Here is a 24,248-nt window from a genome sequence, read left to right as displayed (position 1 = left end):
TGGTTTTATGTTATCTCTCCAGAATTCCATATCTTAAGAATAGCTCAGCTTAAGCTTCATACAATGGGACTAGGTTTGACACCCAAAATTATCATCATTAGGGAACATATAGGCAAAAAATTCCGGGACATGTCAAAGAGTAAATTCAGTTTTGCTTTTATTGTGAACAACCATAGCAGTGATGACTTTATCCAATAGGATAAAGGAATAAGGAAAATAGTTTCAAAAGACACTCAATTTTTTAATCACAGAAAAACGGTAATAACTAGAAAAGAAAATAAATGAGGTGTTCAAATTGAAACCCTTCTATTTCTTGACAATAAGTCAATCTTTAATGGAATTTTTGCAAGCGTATTAGATGAAAATATTTATTTCCACATAAATCCTACTCCCGAATATTATTGTGTCGATTGACATATACATTTGGCTTCAAATAATCTCAGAAAACTATTTGATTAAGGTTTGATAACCAGGCTGTCCATTCAATAAACCCTTTTCTCTTAATCCAATAATTTGGAAATATTATATTTAAGTATTACAAATGTTTACATCATAATGAGGGGTAACACAGTGTTGATGGTACTATATTTTTTATTTGGAAAATTTGTCATTTGGAAATAGATTTATTCTAGTATTATTTGCTGACTCAATATTGCTGTTTATATAGATAATTAAATTACCAATAGGATACTTGCATATTTTTTAAAAAGTATTTATTTTTTTTGTTCAATTTATGCGTTCTTGATATGAAATAATGTCAGAAATAAAATATTTAATGAAAAGTGAAAAAAATATCTGAATACTTGATTGAAAATCGCAAAAATTTCAAATTTTTAACTACATAAGAAAAAAATTCTCATTGATTTTCCGTTGTGACGTCATAGGTCTAATGAAAACATTGAGCAGTTGTTTGCATGATTATCGTTGTGGGCAACGTAGCGCGTGCTGTTATAATATATTTTTTATTTATTAGTTATGTATACATAAAACATTTTTCTATACATATATAAGAATAAAATAAATGAACCTTTTGTAGGTTAAGTTTTTACATTATTACATAATCACGTTTAAAATTGAAAGTATAATAAACTTAATTACTATAAAAATATTAAAATAAGTTAAATTTCAATCTTACTTACATTAAAATGATCCTGACAAAAATAATTATATCTCACAGGATCGTCAAAACGACCAACACTTTCAAATCATTTTTTTTGTATATTCAAATTCCTTGGCATCATAAAAAAACTTTATCAGGTGTTTTAGTCATGGTATTTTTACATCCTGGCACAAAACACGATTTATATACCATTTTTCAGATTAATCAAAGTTTAATAATAAGTCTTGTTTTAGAATAACTGTCGTATTTACTTTGTATCATATGTTTAGTTTTTATTTTATACCTATAACGTCACGTGATATGGTGACCTTAGTGAAATGTTTAAACTACCTACAAAATTTTCGATTTTTCAATATTTTTTCTCTATAAATATTGATCAAAGAATTAACAAAATATATAATAAAACTGGTATATAAACAATCCAAAACTATTTTTTCTTAACCCTTTTAAGGGAGCTCGGAATGGGCTCCCATAATCAACTTTTTCTATTAAGGGTGCCATTTAGAAAAAATGTGTCCTTATATTAAAGACTAGATCCCTAACAAAATATGCATTTAGGTTACACCAATCTACTAACAAAATTCCAATCTATGGTATGGGTAATCCCCGTTTAATTCTTGAATTAATTTTATTTTATAAGGGTGCCATTTATACCTTCTTATGTAATATATTACTGATTGTTGACTGATATTGTGATTGTAGGCTAAACTTACATGCAAACGCTTTTTAATGTTTGCAAATTGCTTTTTTTATATCTTGGAAATACTGGATTTTATAGGTGGCTCTCTATTTGGATATTTATTATTGAATATGTATATATGTTAATTCGGAAAACGATCAAATCATGTATCACACTCTCTCATTTCATTTTCATATTCTATTAACTTTTCACAACATATTGAATGCCTAATGTTGGGGTTGATTTGAAAATAATAAATAATTATTCAATTAGGTTTGTGATTAAGCCTACTGACAACTGTCAATATTGCAAGACTAAGCTGCAAATAAATTATGTTAATGATAACTTACTTCAGGCAATATCAATATTTCCATGTCGTTACTCTTTATTTACAATTTATTACAGTAAGAATTGAGGAAGAAAAGCAATTTGTACAAAAAAAATATATGTTATTATAGAATATTGAGAATTGGAAGATAAGATTTGAGTGAAAGTTACAGCTAGTCGATGTGATAACTATTAAACAATCTATTTAAATATTCATTGTCAGAATTACAATAAAATTTCTATGATAATGAATAATGGTATTTAGAAAATGAACAATTGTTTTATGAATACAAATACCACTAAAACAGCAGATTCACATCTGTGAGGGTATAATTGATGTACCTATTAAGTTTTTTAGTAACAGTTAGAGACAGTTCAAAATAGTCTAGGAATTTATTAACTGTGTTCATTAAATATTATTAACATCATCAGCACGATCTTATCTTAAAATTAAGTGGGTTTAATGTACACATTAAAAGATATTAGAATAAGTACTGTTCCTTGTGGTACACCAATTTTAACAGTAATGAATTTATTAAGTAGCTAATTCCCCTTTGTATACTATAAGCTAAATTGGGTTAGGTTGGTAACCTCGACCTAGATTTGTCGTGAATCACGCGGAGACCCTTGGGTCCTTGGGTTCTTTATTACCTAAACACGTTTCCCTCTTTTTCACTTTTATTGTTTATTTTTTAACAATTCCAATTCAGAATGAAGCTTTGCACTTTTTCTATTTCTAATTCTGAAGAAAAGGCACTTGCAAAACAGATGGTCGATCGTCTCTTCTTCTCCGTTGTACTCTCTGCAATAGTTGTCACTTCCCATCTCTGGAATTTTGCACAAACAATACAATGTCCAGTGATCACTCCAATGGTGTTCTGGATTTAGTGTCTTCATTGATCATTAGATCAGTCATTCTGGATATCTCAATAACAATTCTATTGAGAGTAGCATTGAAACTGTTTTTTCGGCATCCGATATCTTAGTCCTACTTTTTGCAAGCCTATCTGCTTGAGAGTTCCCTTTTCCAGTTCATAGTGTCCAGCTGAGACTTCTTTAGTGTCACGGATCCAGGAGAGAGCTTCGAGATAGCCATTACCACCTTCGATTTTATTTTTATTGTTGATGCTTTTGTTTTTGAGGGTGCCTTGTTGTGTTTCTGTTGGATCCACCAGCATTGGAACCTTTCACAATTGCGTAAATTTCCGCTTGGAGGATATTACCTTCAATTTTTACGACTTCTGTATGCTCAGTTCCTTTGAATACCTATATTGGTGTTGAGTCATTTATGTAGATATGTTATATGTTTTTGTGATCGGTTTTTTGGGCTGGTAGAGAGTTTCCCGAAAATTTCTCTGTCTGGGTTTATCTATTCATTTTCTGGAGTATTCTCTTGTGATCCAAAAAAGTATTTTCTGAGAATACCAATTTTTTATTTTTCAATTTTTCAATTAGGTGGGCAGTGTAATATCTATGACCGTATCGCTAATCTTATTTACAAAGCTGGGTGTATCCTCCCTATTGCAAATGATTAAGCTAGTATTTACCATAAAATTCATAATTTACTTAACTCTCCCGTCTATGTCACTTCTTTTCCACTAGACGTTATGGTAGCTTTCTCTGTAGCTTGGCTGGTCCTCATCAGATGACATGTAGTCAGAAGCAATATGCAATTAGTTCATTCCTTGGCATCACCAGCAATTGCTATTGATGTGCTAATTTTGGGTTCATTAGAAAGCCTCAATTTTAGTGCTCCAATCTAAATATAATACTTCTCTCTTATTCCCTCAGTTTGTCAAGCGACTCGTCGTCAACGGTGAGGACTATATTCTGGTCACTTACGGTTTTACTTGGGCCTAATGAGATGCCACCTCCGAGAATCGATGTTCAGATTTATATTTTTAATTATATCCAATATTACCCCATCATCTATTATGTAAGGAAGTATCTATACTTTCATACTCATTCGTAACTTGGTCCTCGCTACAATCTCTAACTTCGCCACCGATCCAAGAATGTCACAAAATCAGGGTACTGCCTCCAAGCGTTCCACAGAGCATGTTGGAGCATCCAGTAACCATGAGTAGCCTCTTCCAGCCGATTCTGTCAAAGGCTACATACCCGCTACCATACTAATTGGCAATAGCTAACAAGACTTTCCTCTTCATTTCCATACAACTCTCGATTGTCATCTTATGAGTAACATCCAGATCTGATTAATACACTATTATAATCTGAAACTCTTCTAGTGATTGGAAGCTTGGGCCAAAAGACTTAGTCTTTTTCGTGGTTCTATCCCCCTCTTCACTGGATCACTTGGCTATAATATTATTCTTAGTATTCTCATTTCGAATATTTTGAGATTTTCTGCTTTGTTTGTGATACTTGTAGTTTCTCCCCAGCAGGCGGTAACCGGACTAACCACTGCTTAGTGAATTTTCAACTTGGTTTTGGTACTTAAGTTCGTATCTCTTATAAATCTATTATATCTCTAGATTGCATGCTGTCCTTAATCTCTTCTGATCTGTCATTTCTTTCATTTAATATGGTGCCTAATTACTTTTTCAAAACTGTTTTTCCTCTTTTTATGGTGGTTTCATTTATTTTTCCTCTTATGTATACTATACATTTGGTCTTTCTTTTATTTATTTCTAATCCTCTTATTTTGTCTTCTTTAATTATCTTGAGTGTCGGCAGCTGCTATCTTCTCCCAATCATCAATTGTCTGCTTACCGTGTTCCAGAGTCGACTAGACAATATTTAGTTAAAATATAGTGCTAGTCGAGTAATGAAATAGGTTTGAACTGCTAGGACAATTGGAAAATATTTACTACATTTTTTCTTGTTAGTCTTTGAACAGATAAAGATTTGATAATAAAGTTGGAATTTCTGAACCCGTTGGTAATATTTTTACTAATTTCTGAGTGTTAATGTAGTGATAGGTGATAGTGTTTTGAGTTTGTCAATAATGGTTTATATGTATTTATAACTTTCACTGAATAGTAATATGAGGGTATGATTTCTGGTTTCTGTGGAAGTTAATTGTATCATTTACTGGTCTATGATCTGGGATGAAATTGAGTTTCCATTTAAGGGTGTGTATCATTATTTTGATCAATGTAAAAACACTGACAAATAATTTATATCTAATTTATAAATAATTCGTACTTTTCTGATTTGGAATCGATCCAGTTTCCCGACAAATCTTCATCAAATATTTGCCAAAATTCTAGCCAATGGTTTATATAATAAAAATTATGTTTACATAAAATGTAGTATTTTTTATATATCGCTCATAATAGTACCTATAGAAAATGTCGAAAACGTTATTGGGTAAGTGTAGGTTGTGTGCTTGGTATTGCTTGTAAAAAATATAAATATATCTCAAATTTTTATTCTCTGTATTCTTAGAAGGATAAAACCTTATATCTAACGAGATTTGTCAAGTTTAAGATTTCAAAATAAATGCACACTTTTGCTGTCAAATTCACTATTATACGAATTGCATAACGCAAATGGGTAATTATCCAGTTTATTTCATTCCTTCTTGATCAGTGTGAAATAAAATTTGTTGATTTTTTAGCGTTTAAAGTTTTCATAAAGCTCAGTCCGTCTGTTTCGTATAGCTAGTTACCCAAAGTGACGTTTCTCATACATTTCTGCAAATAAGGCAGAAAACTTTAGTTTAGTTTTTAGTTCGGAATGGGAAATTTTAATGGTTTGGCAATTTCAGTTCCGGATGAATAGTACATAAGTATTCGAAAGCTGGGAAAATATATTAAAGTTAGTTTACTTGGGTCATTGTCACATTCCCAACAAGAAATCGCTCATAATGTAGCTGGCAAATACTTCGTTTCGTTTCATTGCTTGCATATATATATATATATATATATATATATATATATATATATATATATATATATATATATATACAAAAGAGGTAATATTGTGTATAAAGTATTTACCTTGTAAGACATGTGCTGCTTACATAGGACATCTCAATATTTCAATATTTGGAAAAAGATTAAAAAGTCATCAATACGATAAAAAAAATCAAACTGAATTGACAAATGAATTAAATATGAAAAAACAAACATACATCCAATAAAAAATATTCTCAAAGTCAAATTCCAAAATACAGAATTTTCAGAAATGGTTCCATACAACAATAAAAAAGACCTGAAAAATTCTAATGCATTTTATAATTCCATTTTATCTAATTCACTGTAATTATGAATATTTTAATTGAATATTACTACTTCTTTAAAGATAAGAATAGATTTTATTTTAGGGGTCTCAAATATTTACTAGAAAATGTGACAAAATTCTATTTAAAATCAGCAATAATCGATTCAAATTACGCCTGTTTGCGGTTTAAAAGTGTCTCTATCCCAAACTACAAAATTCTGCAAATGGATTCTGATTTGTTCGGGAGATCACGTGGATTGTGAACGTTACTTGGATTTCACAAACATTCTGAGAGCGCATATGTTCATAGGTTGAGTTAGAAAAGATTAGGTTAAATTAAATTTCCTCTATTTAATATACAAGTTATATTTCGTCGGCTTAAGTCGCAAACTACGTATATACGTTTATTCTATAATCAACATTTTGACACAATTAGATACATAATTTCTGACCTCATCTAACAGAAAACAGTCTCAAAAAATCTGATACAATTTAAAAGTCTACATAAACCTCGCAACTTCAGACCCTATTTTGTTTAAAACCAACTGCAATCCGTGTTAATTTACTTATACTATTTTTCTTCAACTATTTTCTGCAAATTTGATATGTGGCCACTATTTTCGAACATCGTTAAGCTTTTACTAGATTTGCGAATTAAATCAATGATATGTATTTAATTTACAAGCCTCTCCGTCCTTTTTTTGGTTGGATCGTTTCAACTTCCCATACACTTTTACGTTAAGTTTCTTTATTATTCCTCGCTTCTACTTTCTACACATTTTTTTTTTCATTATGATTTAAAATCAAAGAATGAAATTAATTAGATTGTTTTTCTGAATGAATATCTTTCTTCGTTCTGCATTTTTTAGATGCCACTTACATAATTCCTAGACATAGACAAATATCCATCTAACTAGATCACTAAAAATCTGTGGAACCCTTGAAGTTGACGTTGTTCATTGATTACAAAACATTAACGTAACATGTTCAAATTAATAAAAATATTGGGGGATTAGATTTTCCAAAACTTTTTAAAAATCAAAAATATCACAGAAATACTTCATTTTTGGTATAAAACATTTTACAAAAAATATTAGTTACTGTTACTTAAATTCTGAAGAGTGCTTATTCGTTCTGGAGTTACCTATCATAATCGTTATGATTTTTTACCCCAGGTTGTACAGCTTTCTAGTCCTATCATTATACAGGACTTTTTTATCCTTTTCCATTCTTCTTAGTACTTCTGTATTGATTACTATATCTATTGTATTCTTCGGTACAGCCACGCTCATGATTTGATTGTATGAAAGGATCGAGAGCAAGTACTTAAACCTATTTTGTGTTATTATTTATGTTTGATATTCAATCCAATGTGCAAATCCTTTAGATGTGATTAATATTAGTTGATATTTGCAACATAGCTTTTTGTTCTGTATGATGTGGAACACACAATATAATTTTCAAATTTTACACGAAGTAGAAATTACGCAATGTTATGATAGAAATTGTTCAACATTGGTGAATGGAACGTGTCTCAATACTTTTGAGATTTGAGCTAAATCATTCATGCCTATAACTAAAGTGTGTAGGTACTACCTTCATTAACTAATTCTGTTTCCAATAAATAGACAGTTTCAAAATCAATTTACAAATTAAAACAAATTGGATGTGAAGTGCTTAGGTGTTTGCTGTTCTATACCACTTTCTACTTCCTAGACTACAAAGTAATACATACTATTCAGGAAAATTATTACTTAATGATGTAAATCGAAATAATATTTTATTTCTTCCCGATAATTTTAGTTTTCTTTTTCAGTCTGATGCATAAGCATTCGCTGAAATAATTATAAACGTAAGAAATCTGAGTACATACTAATCGTCAAAACACATGTTTTCATTCTTTTTAAAAATTGTTAATTTATTGAAGTAAATGTATAAAGTTCCCTAAAGGATAAAGTGAAACAATTTTAATGCTTTCAGTTTTTGTTCAATAATATTTCACGTTTTGTGAAAAAAATCCTTCCAATGATTCTTGGTAAAAAAATATTGTGAAGTGCAGTATTGATGATACATATTTTTTTAGTTTCAGACAGTACTGATTCACAATTCTCATCTGATCGAGCAATAGCTGGCTAAATGTATCGCCGAAACGTTGGAAACAAAATTTCAGTTGAAATATTGTCGTAATTCGAATTGTATCAATGAAATAAATTATAACACATTGTGCTTGTAAACGTTTTAATGAGTACCAAGGGGTTGGTAACTCTTAATATTAAATTTTAGAGAGTTAATATTTATTATCCGTATTTCTGAACATTCTTACATCGAAGTAACATAGCCAAAAATAAATACTTTGAGTTAACGAAAGTGATAATTTTCAATAAAATAAAGAATTATATATTTATTTCTCTCTCCAACTGATACTAAAAATTTATGTAGGTTGACGACGCTTTCGTTTTGTCATCATAGTATATCCTTAACCATTTCGAGAGTACAAATAAGTTGATTAAACAGACTATACAAGTGTTAATTGCAGCGTTAAATTCAAATTTCTATAATTTATATCGTTTGTGAATTGATCTTTGGCTTTAGTTTTGCCTAGCTTTTCTTACAACTTTATTTTTTTAAACCCTAGCTAGTTCCAAGCTTCTTTCATAGTATATAATATTCTAAAAGATTTCAGTAATATTAAGAAAACGTTAAATAGATAGATAATGCAACAGAAATACACCTAGCTGTTATATTAAAGTCGTTTTAAGCAATCGTTTTTAGGCGGGTATCAGTCACCTCTTTTATCATATTGTATTTTTTCTATTATTCTTCATATAATTTTCTAATTGACAAGTATGTATCATTTAAGCTTCCCAATACAATTTGCTTTTTACTTTTTGGGTAATTATTTCAATTTGCGTCCTTGAAGAAAGTCTTAAAATATATTCATAAATTTGGGTTCAAAACTTCCTACGACGTTTTCCGATGCCTAATTGCCACTCTTTCCTGTCGTTGCAGATCTTATCGTTCAGAGTTTGTACACTCATTGATTTTCTTATTCCATGCATCCATGATAATCTTGGTCTTCCTCTCTTACTGTTCTCCTGTAAGGTCCACCTCATAATTTTTTGGCAATCTTTTACAGGTGACTGTACCAAATCAACTATTTTTTCTTAATATATTCTATAATTGTTTCTTTCAGGTTCATTTGCTCTTTCATTGTGTCGTTTCTGATTCGATCTAAACTTAAGTTTCTATTTGCTTTTCTTGCTAAAGCACTCCTAATTATTACATTGTAGATCCTCTGTTTTTATTATTTCAGTATTCCTCAGTTTTTCATTTAGTGATTTAATTGTAGTTCTTGCTCGATATTTTGGGAGTATTTAATTTAAAGCAACTGTAACCATTTCGTTTTAAAGTAATGTCTCTTTAATTTATTATTGTTTGGAAGTGTTCATTTGGTGTACTAGACGTATATAAATACCTACCCGGTAACCCGGTCATGTTTTTAAAACTGATCGCTTTCGATTTTAATAAAAGTTGAGCATTCAAAAATTGGACTGAGAATACAGTGAAAGAGTGTCGTTGAGTTTATTATAATTTACCGCGTCGTTATTCCAAATTTTATAATAAAGTGAGGTGGTTATGAATTTACTATGTTGCATAAAAATATATTTTTTGAGTATACGCAGATCGCCAAAATTACTACTGAAGTTTAATGGAAGATCATTTTTTCAATGCCTTTTACTGAGGTACTATATACATCTATATATTTGAATACCTTTCGTGATTCCCAAACTTTTTAACCAAACTTATCTGCAGTCCACAATTGCATTTGTGTGATTCCAATCACACATTTTCAGTTATTCTTTTTTTTTCAAGAATAAATTAAAGCTGAAAATGTGCATTGTGACCAGGGCCGAGCCTAGGGTATCCGCCGCCCGGGCACAAGAACAAAATATGCCGCCCTATTAGCGTACCTAGTCGAAATTTGATTAGTGAGGCGAGATACGAGGTAAATTTCTCTAGTCTAGTCGGATAGAGAAGTACCTATCAATATATTCTGTAGTTTTTGCGGCAAGCGGCTTATTTTTTATATAAGAAAACAATATTGCCCTCATATTGCCTGATGAATTATACAGTGAAATCCCATAAAATTCCCCGATGTTTTCTGTTTTAATTTAGTTACAACGCTCGAATGTTTGTCAGCCATGGCAGGAGCGCCATCTGTAATTGCGCTGCTAAGTATATTCCAGTCGATTTCATATTCTGCTATCAAATGCTCAATTGCAGAATAAATATCATTTGCTGTTGTAGTACCTGTCAGTAGAACGCACTTTAATAGTTCTTCAGTTATTTCAAAGTTACTGTTAATGCCTCATATAAAAACAACAAGTTGAGCTGTATCGACAGTATCAGTGCTCTCGTCAACAGCCAGCGAAAAGTTTTAAATTCCTTAATTTTCTCCTTCAGTTGAGGAACCAAATTTTGAAATAAATCATTTATTCTTGAAGCAATAGTGTTTCTTAAGTGCGAAATATTTTGAATTATTGACTTTTCAGATGGAAATGAAACATCGGCAACTTTCAACATACAGTCTTTAATAAAATCACCATCAGTGAAAGGTTTTGATCTTATCGCAATTTCTAATGCAGTAATAAAACTTGATTGCAGGGTATCTTCGCTTTCTGTATTAGCTTTAGTAAACATCGATTGTTGACCTAGAAGTTTAGATTTTAAAGATGACGACAATGTGCCGATTCTTATTTTTTCAGTGTAACAATCGGATTTTGACTTATGATTAGTATCATAGTGTCTCTTCAAATTAAACTCCTTACAAACAGCAACTGTTCGATTACAAATCAAACACAGTGGTTTACCTTTCCATTCGAAAAAATATGCAATTTCTCATTTAGACTGAAAAACTCTGTACTCACTATCAACTTGACATTATGCGAAAATCGTGACAATTATAGAACTCGACACAACAATTATGGATATCGCACGCGCACGACATAAACAAATGCGCATTATATCTTCACAATCACTTTCGCAGTACAATTAAAATCCTTCTCCAACCGTATCACTTGGATTACTCGACTCAACTGACTCACGTAGCCCCGACGCACTCTTTTATATGGTTAAGAAAGGTTCTAGTCTAGACTCGAAGCTCGTGGAAAATTCTCGACAAAAATAATAGGTTATTTCCGCTTGCTGCTAAGAGATGGCTGTCTTTCTCTCTCCCTTGTCTAGGCACACGCTGCTCTTAAAATTACTAATAAACATCCGTAGACTTGAGAGTACGAGTATTTAAAATATCCGTAGAGGAATCGAATGAAGTCTAAAAGTTCTAAAAAACACGATCCTTCTTTCTGTGACACATTGCGGTCGCGGGCCTTATTGATACAGTTCAGGGGCCGGAAGCGGCCCGCGGGCCGTAACTTTGACATAACTGATTTAAACTTTATTACTACGGTAGTCAGCATAGATAAAGATACAAAAGTTATGGTATTAAGTGAGATTACGAAAAAAACAAACTTCTTTTAATTTTGGTATGCCCGATTCAATGATTCTAAGTTTTTGATTACACTGGATGTTTGCTGCTCAATATTGTGTGACTGCTCACTTTCATCCGATTTTGGAATGTTTATGTCGATTTCATCGAGCTAGTTTTCTTTTTTATGAATTTAGTGACTTGACGGATAACGACCACATGTTTTGCACGTTCGACTTAATATTTTCAATTTTCCAGTCGGGCAAAAAATAATTGTAGGGCATTTGCCCTACAATCATATAGCTAACTTGACCAAATCTTCAACTGTTTGTTTTACATTACTGATGGCAGAACCAGTAGTAATTTAAATAGGCCATTTCTATGTTTCTACATTTTACAATTTGAAGCAAGTATTGGCTTTCACGCACATGTTTTGAGTACTCTTGGATTGGATCTTTCAACTTTCTAAACGTTTAATAATTGCAACACATTCATTGATATGGGAACGAAAATGGTAAGGAGACCATATCTTCAGAAGTATTGATAGCTAAAAACAATTAATCGAGATCATGTCATTTGAAGTGCTGTGTAGCAAACCCTATAACATTTTGATAATGTGGATTTTCATCCGACCATTCATCAACCTTTATGGTTCCCACTGGTTTTTGCCAAAGCTTGAAATTTCGAAAAGCGTTTATTGCATGAATATTAGCAGTAAATGAACTAAGCATTCCACTTCGAAGAGTGATGAATTTTTATTCAAAATATCCAACGACTTACGGTTATTAGAAGAGGTGCTTCCTCTTTGCCACAGTTACATCGACAGTGACCAGTAATCATCATAAGATAAGAAAAATATTTGATCTTGTTCAAGTATTGACGCTATTCTATTTGCTATTAAGTGACTTTTGTGGTGATCGACCTAAGCTCAAACAAGCTTAACAGGAAATGTCGATTAATTTGGGAATTTTGGTACCGTTTGTGATATTCATACTGAACACATCGCTTTTCGATAACCAATTTATCATCTTCAGAGTCTCTGAAATCGATAACTTGGTTAATATTGTGTAATTGTAGTTTTAGCGTAAACAGTGTGTGTTCAGTAGGAATTGTCGATAATATGTCGCGCTTCGACTAATAACAAATCCTATTTTACATAATTCTTGCGTGAGCCATCTGCTGCATTCCTAAATATGATCGTTTTTTATACTAGGACGTCCCACTGAATCTGGGATATAATTTTTTTCATTTCATTACAAATCTCTTCGTACCATCACTGTGTTTCTTCTAGTAAAATTAGAATATTATAGGTGCTGGTAATAATTTTCTTATTCAGCTGTAAAGCATTAAGGTATGGCCACAAAGGGTCAGTAAATACATAAATATATGTAGTAGTGAGTTAATATATTTAATTTACTTCAACATGGCGAAAATAGTTTCATACATTTATCCTATCATTATCAAGGTTTATTGTGAAGAGCCAGTAAGGGCATGATACTGTTATAGTTATTATAAAGTAAGCTTGATAGACATTCCTTAATTTTTTGAAAAAAATTGAATCAAAAAGATCTCTTGCTAATGGATTCTATTTTATTTCGTATTCTGTGAACAAAACTTTTTTAGATCACAAATAAAATTAACATACCATCCAATGAACATCCTTTTGAATTTGAGATAGGCCATAATTTCTACTAGTCGATTTTATTCACATTTAAGTGCTAACACCACATTTTACAGAAATTTCTCATTATTTTTTTATATTTTGAATTGTCAATTAAAGGCAACTGTTGAGAAAATCCTTTTGCGCTGGATTATCTAGGGTATTTTCACTCGAGATGATCTCTTTGTAAGGTCCATCAGTAGTCTGTTATTATATAGCAATCATATTGGTCTCGATATCTCGTATTTCTTTTATTGTTTTGATATCTTGTTAGAATCGTTCTCATTGTCATCTTCTAGGTTGCAAAGAAATCTATCCTTATCCTAATATTCGGAGAAATTTTGGAGCATTTCAAATACTCCTTAGCATTTTTATTTTCTAGAAAATTACTAACAATTGATATAAGGTTTGTAAGCTTGAAGTTGTGATTGTGAAGTTACTTTTTCTGGAAATGTACAAAGGGCAGAGTGTTGTATGTGTGTATGTATGGATTTGGGATCTCTTATAAACAGAGATCTTCGTTTTCTATTTCATACGCGCTCTCGGGTGTAGTGCTTTTAAACAAGTGTCCTTCAAATTACAATATGTGAAAAAAAGACAGATTTACTTTTTGAAAATTATCACCGCTTGTGTATATGTATAATTTATATACGGAGGTTTTCCGAGGAGCTCGTTTCAGTTAAAAGATTTTGATGTTTATGACTCTGGCTTATACCAATATCTACCTGAGTAAAGACTAAAGCTTACTAAATTATTCAAATAAACTGGAATTTTCTAAAACTGACGTCGAATGAGATAATCTAAAAAATTGTTCCAACTTTTTTAAACAGGAACTTCAGTAGATTCTACTCTAGAAAATACTTACATACCTGTATCGACATGAACCAAATATTCAAGTTTCAACAAATAGATAATATAATTCAAGGTGACAAAACGTAATAATATCAAGTGCATCTATCTTGTTTTGTTTAGAACTTAGTAACAAATATTGTTACATCAAAGGGGGAAAGATATTAAACCGAAAGAGGTTACCTGTTTCCAGTGGGCCAACGTACTAACTCTACCAGAGTATGTTTTAGGGATTATAGAAAAGAGATGCTCCAGAAAATATGGAAGACTCTTCTACATACTTTACAAATACCACAACGTGCTTCCTATTGCCTAAATTCTAGTGATTCCGTGGATCCATTAAAGTCTTCATAAAAACCTTTTATATAGTTTGACTAAATTCTGTTGGGAGATATTTCCTATTAGGAGCGTCATTTTGACCATAATGGATATCTTAAACTGGTATTGATTTATTCACTCGGTATTTTTTTCTTTTCTTTGCTTCCCTTGTCTCTGATTTTTCCCTTCATTCATCTTTTACATATTCGTCGTTACTATTAATATTTTTAGAACATCTGCAATGAAAACAAACTCACTAAAGAAAACAATGAACAAACATAGAAATTTGAATTTATAATTTGCTCAGAATAGTTGAGGTTATCATCATTGTTTAGAAATGTAAGTGTATAATAATAATAAGGAAATAAAATAAATTTAAATAATAACACAAGGATTATCTGAAACGTTTCCGAGCCAACAAAGAAACAAGAGACATATTTTCCTTTTAAATCTATACATTTCTCCCAAATCGTTCGTTACATTAATTTTAGCCTTGATGATCACCGAAGTGGGAGACAACGCGTTGTCATGATTGAATGAAGTTTTGTAATTTCTACTGTCATCTTTTCATACAATGATGCGTAATGTTCCCTGTTATTGCTTCAACTTTTGGAAGACCGTCGATGAAAATAATCCCATGACTTTACCAAAAAACAGTCACTTTTCCGGCCAATGAAACCGTCCTTGCTTTTTTCTGAGCAGGTTTACCCTTTACAAAACATTTTTTTGACTATTTTCTCGTGTCAGGAGTGTAGTAGGGGATCCAGGTTTCATTTACAGTTAATGAATCCAAAATCAACTCATTTTGTTCCAACTGCGTTAATAATGTGTGGAATATGTTCTTTCGACTGCGCTTTTGGTCCAAAGTCAGCAAACACGGTAGTAAATGGCAAATGCGTCTTTTCCTTAGTTCCTTCACAAAAACAATTTTTTTACAACTAACTTGACTTAAATCTTTTATTTTTTTATTTTTCATAATCACGTACTTAAAACCATTGTCTCTACAAAATATTCTTATAAATATTTTCCATTTATTTATTTTTTTTTTTATTTCACGACCTTGACACATTTTTTTAAATCAACTAAAATTTGCAGCCCATTAGACATTTAAAACGTTAAAGCAACGAACTTTTATGCCTATGGAAATGGAATTTTCAGTTATCCAATTGTCCAAGATATCCCTATTATGTAGAAGTTTTTGTATATACATTTTTTACGGTTCGGATACACGGGCCTTAAGGTGACACTAAGCGGGTTGCATGCGTTTTGGCCACCGTACTCAAGTGCCTTAGTATAGTTACAATAAATAATGCATCCTTATTAATATAATTTACATCCTTGTAAAAAATGATTACTCTCAAATTTCTCAAGTTAATATTCTAAAATTAGTTATTAGGTATTTTATTTTACTATTTGAATTTATAGATGAATTGAAGTATCGTTTAATGAACGGTGTTTTATGAGCAATTCAGAAGTAAAACCTGTACTTGAAAACATTTTGAACTAACGTTAGTCATTTGCCATTACAATGTAACTAAAACTCATTAACGTCCGTCTACCTAGTTCTAAATCCATGTGAACACCTGTTATACCGGTTTGTTTAAAAAATGATTTAAAGAATTATTCAAGTTGACTATGATTTTGATGTTTTTTCATTTGATACTGATATAATACTGAATACTAATTTATTCCAATAATATTTATGATTTTTTGTATAAATATTACATATACAATATACTTATATTTAAAGAAACAGTTGTAGAATGATAAGCAAACGTCCAAAATATTATCTTAAACAGTAAAACAATAAATTAATTCAATTATCATGATTTATGCAGTAATATCGTATCTTGAAAGTTCATTGCGAAATTTTACCACCTCATTTGGACCGGTTAATTGTATCAGGACAGTGAGCTCTTACGCACACCTCTTTACTATAGACCATACGGAATGGGAAATATTTTTTTTGTAATTCTTTTTAAGAAAAAAAATGTACTTCATCAAATTTATAATAGCGGAGAAAAAAATAGGATATATTTTAAACTACGTGAGGGGGGAAAATAATTAACTGGCTTACTTCATCATAATTTTATATAAACCTACATTTTTTAAATTAGAAATATTTATTTACATAAAAATTCACCTGTATATCAAATCCATATTTGTAAAAAAAATAATAATAAATTTAGCTAAATTTGCTCGGCTGAGCTATGTGAAAGCAAATTAAGATGGGTTATCGACAGCTTCCCTCACTCCGTCGGGTTTATAGTAAAGAGCTGTGCGTAAGTGCTCACTGCCCTGATACAATCAACCATGCCCGTTAAGACAATGACAACTTATTTGTTTTTTTTTCAATTTCAATGCTACTCTATCGTGCGTAGATGGAATTGACTGACCTTTTATGACCAATTTCTGACCTTTCAGATGGTATAATTGAACATTCGAAATTTCCTATATAAGATCGTGGAGCTGTACGCAGACAGCACGCAAATTATAAGATATGTAAATAGAGAAAGTGAATTCTCACTTATGTTCAGTAAATGAAACAAGTCTGGAATTTCTTTAGTTTTTAGTTTGAACCCAAATAAAAATCGTTCATTATCATACATAAAATCTGTTCCTAGCTCTATTAATTGGTTACTTTTTTAAATTAATATCACTCAGTAATTTTCTAATTACTGGATCTAATGAAAATTATTTATAAGTTACCTTCCTGAGAAAAGACATAGTAGTCCTTTCTTCGTCGTTCTTAATTAAAGTTGATTATGGAAAGTCACATTTCATAAGTGTCCACAAAGAGCACGTAGTTACCCAAACAAAGGAAAGAGCAATACATTGTGAATAAACATACCATAACTTCTAAAATCTGATAACTATAATTTTTACTTGTTTTTCATGTCTATCTAACTATTTAAAAATGTAGCATTCCATTTTGTTAAAGTTGTACTTTTTGTTTCATAGAATAAATTTGTTTCAAGTGGCAAAACAACTGTTGGGGGTTTAGACCTTTTTATATATATTTTAGTTAGTAAACAATATGTCTATTTTAGTATACGAGGATGTATCTAGTTAGCCTAGACCAGTTCCAAGCATAAACAAAATATTGCGTTACCATACCAACGAACAATAACTTATTAGAAGTGTCAGTGTAAAGTTTAACGTTAAAAAAGTAAACCAGACTTACGTAACAAATTAAAAGAAATAAGATATCCACCGAAATTGTGAAAATAAAAAAATTGGAGTACCGAACCATCATCAAGAACTTAAAAGGGTTAAGAGGTAAGCAGATTTACGAAGATATGCTTAATACCATTGGTGATGTCCAATGTCCTTCGTATGCTTCAAAAGAGGTAAATTTTCCATTGAAGATGATGACCGATCGGGAAGGTCAGTCCCCGAAAATATCGATGCAGTTTATGACATGATTTTATCAGACCCTCGAATTGGGCTAAAACGGATATCTGAAGCACTGAATATTTCATACGAACGCGTTCATCATACAGCTCACGGAATTTGGACAAGAGAAAAATTTCTGCAAAATGGATCCCCAAATGTTTGAATGTTGACCAAAAGCGTGCAAGGGTAGAAGCATCGCATTTGATCTGTGCTCGATTTGAAAAAGGTGTAGACTTCTTAAACTGAATTCTTACTATGGATGAGACTTGGGTACATTTCTACGATCCAGAAAGCAACAATAATCGATGGAATGGCGTCACTCTGGTTCTCCAAGACCTAAGAAGTTTCGTGTCAAAAAATCTGCTGGAAAAGTTCTTGCTTCAGTTTTTTGGGATTGCCATGGAGTAATCACGATTGATTTTTTGGATAAGAGTAGAATAATAACTGGAGATTATTATTCGTCATTACTGACCACTCTACGGAGAAAATTAAAGAGAAAAGACGCGGAAAGCTATCCAAAGGTGTTTTGTTTTTGCAGGACAACGCCCCTGCACACAAATCTCATGTTGCCATGCAAAAAATTCGTGATTTAGGGTTTGAATTACTAGAACACACTTATTCACTAGATTTGGCTCCGTTCGACTATCATCTCTTTCTTCAACTGAAAAAAAGTTTAAAAGGTCGTAAATTTTTTTCCATCGAGGAGGTAATAAAAGTTGTGGAGGTCTAGTTTGCAGAGCAAGAAGAAACATTTTTTTGAACGGTCTGGAAACGTTGCAGGTTCCCTGTAATAAATGTATCCAATTAAGAAGAGAATATGTTGAGTAATAAATTATTTTGACATTAAAATTTTGTTTGGTTTTATATTAGGCTTATAATTTTTCAAGATATCCTTGTATACTCATTTATTTTTTCATTGAAGAGAAAAATTTATATAAAAAAAAATTGAAATGTTTCTCGATTTGCTTACTTCTTCATAATCAATATGTTTCTCATTGTTATATACACAAACATTTTGTAAAAATTGACGTTTTGCATTTGACTGTTTTAAGAATGTTGACGCTGTTTTCATTTTTTTTCGCATATGGCTGTTTACAAAAAGGGTCTCAATGATTACAAGAAAACGTCTTATATACAACATCTTTCATTTTTTGGTGTTCCAGATTTTAGTTTTTTCAAATATTTTGGAAATATACTATCTGCTTTATGAATTAATTCAATTAAATATTTGGCATATTTGTATAAGGGTTAGGATAAGTGTTCACTGTTTAATGTGTATTAATTATTCAAAATAATTGTTTATTTCTTCTTTAAAATAAAACTCAAATACTCAATTGAGTATTTTTGTATTTACCAATAACAAATTCTATTTATTTTTGATTAGCTTTTGTAATAAAAATTTCAATATTGAAATTTTAAAGATATTCGACTCTTTGTTAAAGTTAATATTGATTTCTATTGATTTTTTTGGACAGATATGCAAAATTTTTTATTAAGAATAACTTCTCTACCTAAATTTATAATAACTTTGATGTTTTGTCCCAACTTTGGCCTTTATTGTAGTACCTAACATATACATACAAAAACCTTTCCAATACATAATATTTTGAAGAAGATCAATGTTGATCCTAACAAAAAACATATTATGTATCAAAAAAGATCAAAAATCAAGAACAGTTATATAAAAAAAAGACTAAGAAAAATTGAACAATCATTTTTTATTCCTCATTGATGAACCAACAAACTTATATCAAATTATATTTTTTTGATTATTATGTTTCAACTAATTCAAAAAACATTTATAGTAATATTTATGTATGAAACAACGTTTACTTTTGTATACCTTGTATTATAGCTATTTGATGAAAAATGTAGTTTATAAATCAAATGGACCTTTTAGAGCTAATAATGTGAGATAAAAAATGAGCTGCACATTAAAATGCCTGTCAGTAACAAGATGAAACAGCTTTCTCTTCTGTTCAAGGCATTAATCTAGAAACATACTTTAGTATAACTATTAGGAACATTATACCTCTCCGTAATCATTTAGTGAAATTTGAAATATAAAATAGTCCAAAAATATTTCATATAAATTATTTTGAATACTTAATATATAGAATAATGTTTGATCCATACTAATAAAGGCATTCTAACGTTAAAAGTCACTAAATTGAAATCGAGGCTTGAACTTAAGACAAAATTATTATTAAATATAACATACAAGGATTGTATGAAAAATTCCTGAAATAACTAAGTTACTAGACATTTTCCTTTCCATAATCATTTTTATTTTTCAACTTAATCTCTTTTTAAATCTATACACTAGTCCAGCGATGCCTTAACCTTTTTAACCCTTCCAAATAATAGTTGTCGACTTTCTTCACAAAAAAGGCGTTCTCGCGTTGTAATCTACGATAAAGTCCCTATCTGATAGTCTCCCTACTGCGAGTTAAACTTTAAAGTTAAGGAACGGGCAAAAGTCGCTGCGGGCCAGATCTGGTGAATGCGGTGGGTAGACAACTAATTCGAATTCGTGAATTTTAGCCATGGCAATCACCGAAATGGGAGAGAGTGCGTTGTCCTTCTAGAAAAACACTTCTTCGTAAAATGCGGTAAATTTCTTAAAATTTCTTCTTTTCTTTATCAATGATGCGTATTACTTTCCTAATACCCACTTGAAAATATTCGATGCACAAAATCCCATGACTATCCCAAAAAACGGTCTTTAGACTGTTTTTTCGTTTCAGAAGTGGGGTTCCATGTACAGTTATCAAACCTTGAGAAAAATGCTACTTATTGATTGCGCTTCGTCTCCAAAGTGAGCAAACGTGGCACTGAACGCGCGGATAGCTTACGCAAGTCTACAGTTAGTATATGGCAAATGCATTCTTTTGAGATGCCGATAGACTTCCCTTTCTGTAATTTTAATCTAACGGTCGTCAAGTATCATTTTGGTAAAATTTCTCGATGTTATAAATAATGTTGCAGAGTCTCCGTACACAGTGTTTAACTGCTCTTTCATTTTCGTAGACATATTGACTTTTAAAAAGAAATATTTAATGACAGGCCAAAACTCTATTTCTTCCTTTCCAGCAAAATCAGCACAGCAATTCGCGTATACGATTGTCAAACAAACCAATGGATGCAATTTTAGTGATAATCACTTAAGGCTTACCCAAGTCTATTTCCCGATTTATATTAATAAGTATTGAAATCTTCGGATTGAGGTCAGAAACTTTTCAGATACTTCTCGTATTCAACTAAAATTAACTTAGTACGACATATTTCAAAATAAAATAAAAAACTTATCTTGGTAATGGTTATATGAAAATGGATCTTCTATATTAATAAATATTTAAAAATTAGAAATCGAATGATTGGTATTGAAGATAAACTTCTACCACATTTTCAAACCAAATAAAATTATCTTTTAGAGTAATACTTTGTTACCTTATAGTTTTTGACCTTGAGCAGAGGAATTTCTGAAAAATAACCCTGATTTCCTAATATTAGGATTGGATGTATGTTAGATGCACATTTTTTTCCATTCTAATTAACTTTTCTTTAAAAAATTATTTGATATTCTTAGTAATCAAAGGTACTTTTCTCTAGCAAAATTCATTGATACATGATGAAATTTTAGTAGTTGTAGACTATGCCGAGCTTTTTAGGAATAATACATGCATGCAAACCAGAAAATTAATGTATAACTTTAATTTTCCGAAAGTAATTTAATTGATCAACTTTAAAGTAAATAATAAACTATCCAGTGTTTGTGCATTATTAAAAACATTTCAATTGAATATAAGTTTTATTGATTTTTGTTTTAACTGCTATTTGCTATAATTGGATTAACGAATTCAAATCTAACCAACTTTTTATATTTTATAGTTAACTTAATAAAACCAGTACAGTTCATCCTACATATACAAGTTTGCAAAATAAGACAAAACATAATCCCTATTTTATTATTATTATACGCTGAACAAGGATTAAATAAAAAATCTCGAAAAATACGGATGTAACCCTAAGATAATATTCAGTCCATTCTCAGATTAAGAAAACTCATAAATAAATATTACTTCGAAAATTGTATATATTTTGTGTATAATTTGGTGAAAATGAAGGATGAGAGGTCTTGAAGTAAAATATCCAGCAAAAAAGTAATAGTTAAAGAAAATATCTGTTTTATTGATGTGAAGAAAAACAGCGGAAATAATCTAATTAATAAATATAATGGTGAAACTATTCGAGAGGATGGATATAACATTCTTGTACGTAAACATTACTATTACAGCAACATACAAATGCACAGTTTGACTTGCGTTTCGATACTCAAGTTACCATCTTGAGAGACCAGTTTACCATCAGTCTCTGTAGATATAACTTTGGTTATTGAAACACTAGCCAGGCGGTATAATTACGAGTATTTGTGTTGTGGTAGTAAACACTATCACAAATAATTCCAGAAAATATTAGTAAGGGATTTATTAATGATCATACGGTGCGGTCTCCTGTCAACCATTTAATTTTGTAGAGAATCTAATAAATAATGTGTTTGTTGATAAATCGCCTTGTTTTAAGTGGTTTCATAGAAATTTGGCGTTAGAAAACGACTTATTTCGGTCTTTATGAAAATATGTCTTAATAACGACAATTTGCATAATTATATTAATAAATCACCAATATCGAAATAAAAATCTGCCTTAACCACAATAATTTTTCCTTAGTTGTCAAAAATAAATACATAGCAGCCAACAATTAAATTATTCATACCTAGTTGTATTGAAATGAACAAAATAGAATTATGAATTTTACTCAAATTGTTTAGGTTTTTTTATAAATAATTGCTTTCTCCTTCCTAAATATGTAAACAGTTTCCCAAAAATTCTCTATTTCTTGTATTTCATTGCGTTTGAAGCGTTTTTGATTATAATAATTGAATGTATGTTTTTATTTTAATATTTCATGGTTTGTGTTAATGCAGTCGTAATTTTTTATCGTATTGACGACTTTTTTATACTTTAAAAAGACATAAACAATTAGAGTAAAATTCGTTCTTTATATTTTATACATTTCAATGCTATTATAATTAATTTCATTGTTGGCTGCTACTTATTTTTGACATATGATAACTAAGGTAAGTGTGAAAAGAAATGGTTTCAAAGCAAGTTCATCAACCACAGAATTTTCTAACGATTCTACCTAAATATTAATTATGATACCTTTGAAGAAAATTTACCAATAGGTCTAAAGTATGAGGATTATCTATTCTTGAAACGTGAGTGAGGTTTAAAGGTAGAGAATAATTTTGTTTAACAAGTGACTGTGATAAATTTTTGTTTTGTGAATGTAATTGCTGTGTTCAAAGAAAATGTTATTAAGATCAGCTTAAGAATTATCATCGCAGGCACAGACTGATGATTGTTGGTGTATGTATGGATTTGGGGTCTCGTATATACTGCGACCCAAAGATCTATTGTGTCCCCCTTTCTTGCTGCGATACTGGAGAACCCTGTGTTTACAGCCGATCCCATTAATCCCACTCTCACTTTTAAAAAGTCTAGAATGTGGGATGGTTAAAATTGCCAGAGATCTTTGTCTATTTCATACGCTCCCAGGTGTTGTGCTTTGGAGTTCCTTAGTGTTTCATACTTCGAGAGAATTTGAATAGAGGTTTCGTCCTGTGTGCAACAAAACCTGCACGCCGCATTATCTGCTGGGCCTAGCATCTTCAGAGGTTTGTTGAGGCGAAAGTGCCCCGATAGAACTTTTGTTAGTATTCATAGATTGTTCTTACTTAGGTTGATACATTCTGCAAATCTTCTCTGGTTATAGTTTCCCAAAAGAGTCTTTGCCTGTCTCAGCCCTTGTAGGTTGTCCTAATATTTGGTTTTGTTCCTATCTACCTTGTGTTCCAGTGCTTTTTCCATTGCTCTGTAGCTAAAACCTAGAAGGGTTCGGGTTCCATGAAGGGCTTGTCTGCCCCCTCTTTAGCGAGCTTATCAGCTATTTCATTTCCCTTCGCTACGGTGTGTACCGGAATCCATAGGGTAATTTCTCTTGCCTAGTTCGTTCAATTTTTCTAGGCAATCTCAAACGAGTTGGGATTTTATGATACTGGAGCTTAGAGCTCTAATGGCTTCTTGACTATAGGACAGAATGATGATCTCCTATTTGCTATAGGTCCTTTCTAGATTGATCCGAACACAGTTTTCAATTGCAT

General features: G+C 31.0%; 1 protein-coding gene across 2 annotated transcripts in view; it reads left to right on the top strand.

Moving 5' to 3' along the window:
- The window catches only part of LOC130891153 (cAMP-dependent protein kinase type II regulatory subunit), a 51,257-nt gene that overhangs the window by 3,425 nt on the left and 23,584 nt on the right, over window positions 1-24,248 (top strand). The window contains exon 1 of one of the 2 annotated variants that reach the window (XM_057795738.1): window positions 5,362-5,459. The exons of the other annotated variant lie outside the window; for it this stretch is intronic. Within the exon in view, the coding sequence (XP_057651721.1) occupies window positions 5,441-5,459 (19 nt within the window). The 5' untranslated portion in view covers window positions 5,362-5,440. Of the gene's footprint in view, window positions 1-5,361; window positions 5,460-24,248 lie in introns of those variants that run through there. 2 annotated transcript variants of the gene reach the window in all.

This window comes from Diorhabda carinulata, chromosome 3 (genome assembly GCF_026250575.1).
Source record: "Diorhabda carinulata isolate Delta chromosome 3, icDioCari1.1, whole genome shotgun sequence".
Taxonomy (NCBI): domain Eukaryota; kingdom Metazoa; phylum Arthropoda; class Insecta; order Coleoptera; family Chrysomelidae; genus Diorhabda; species Diorhabda carinulata.
This window is presented reverse-complemented; position numbering and strand designations above follow the sequence as displayed.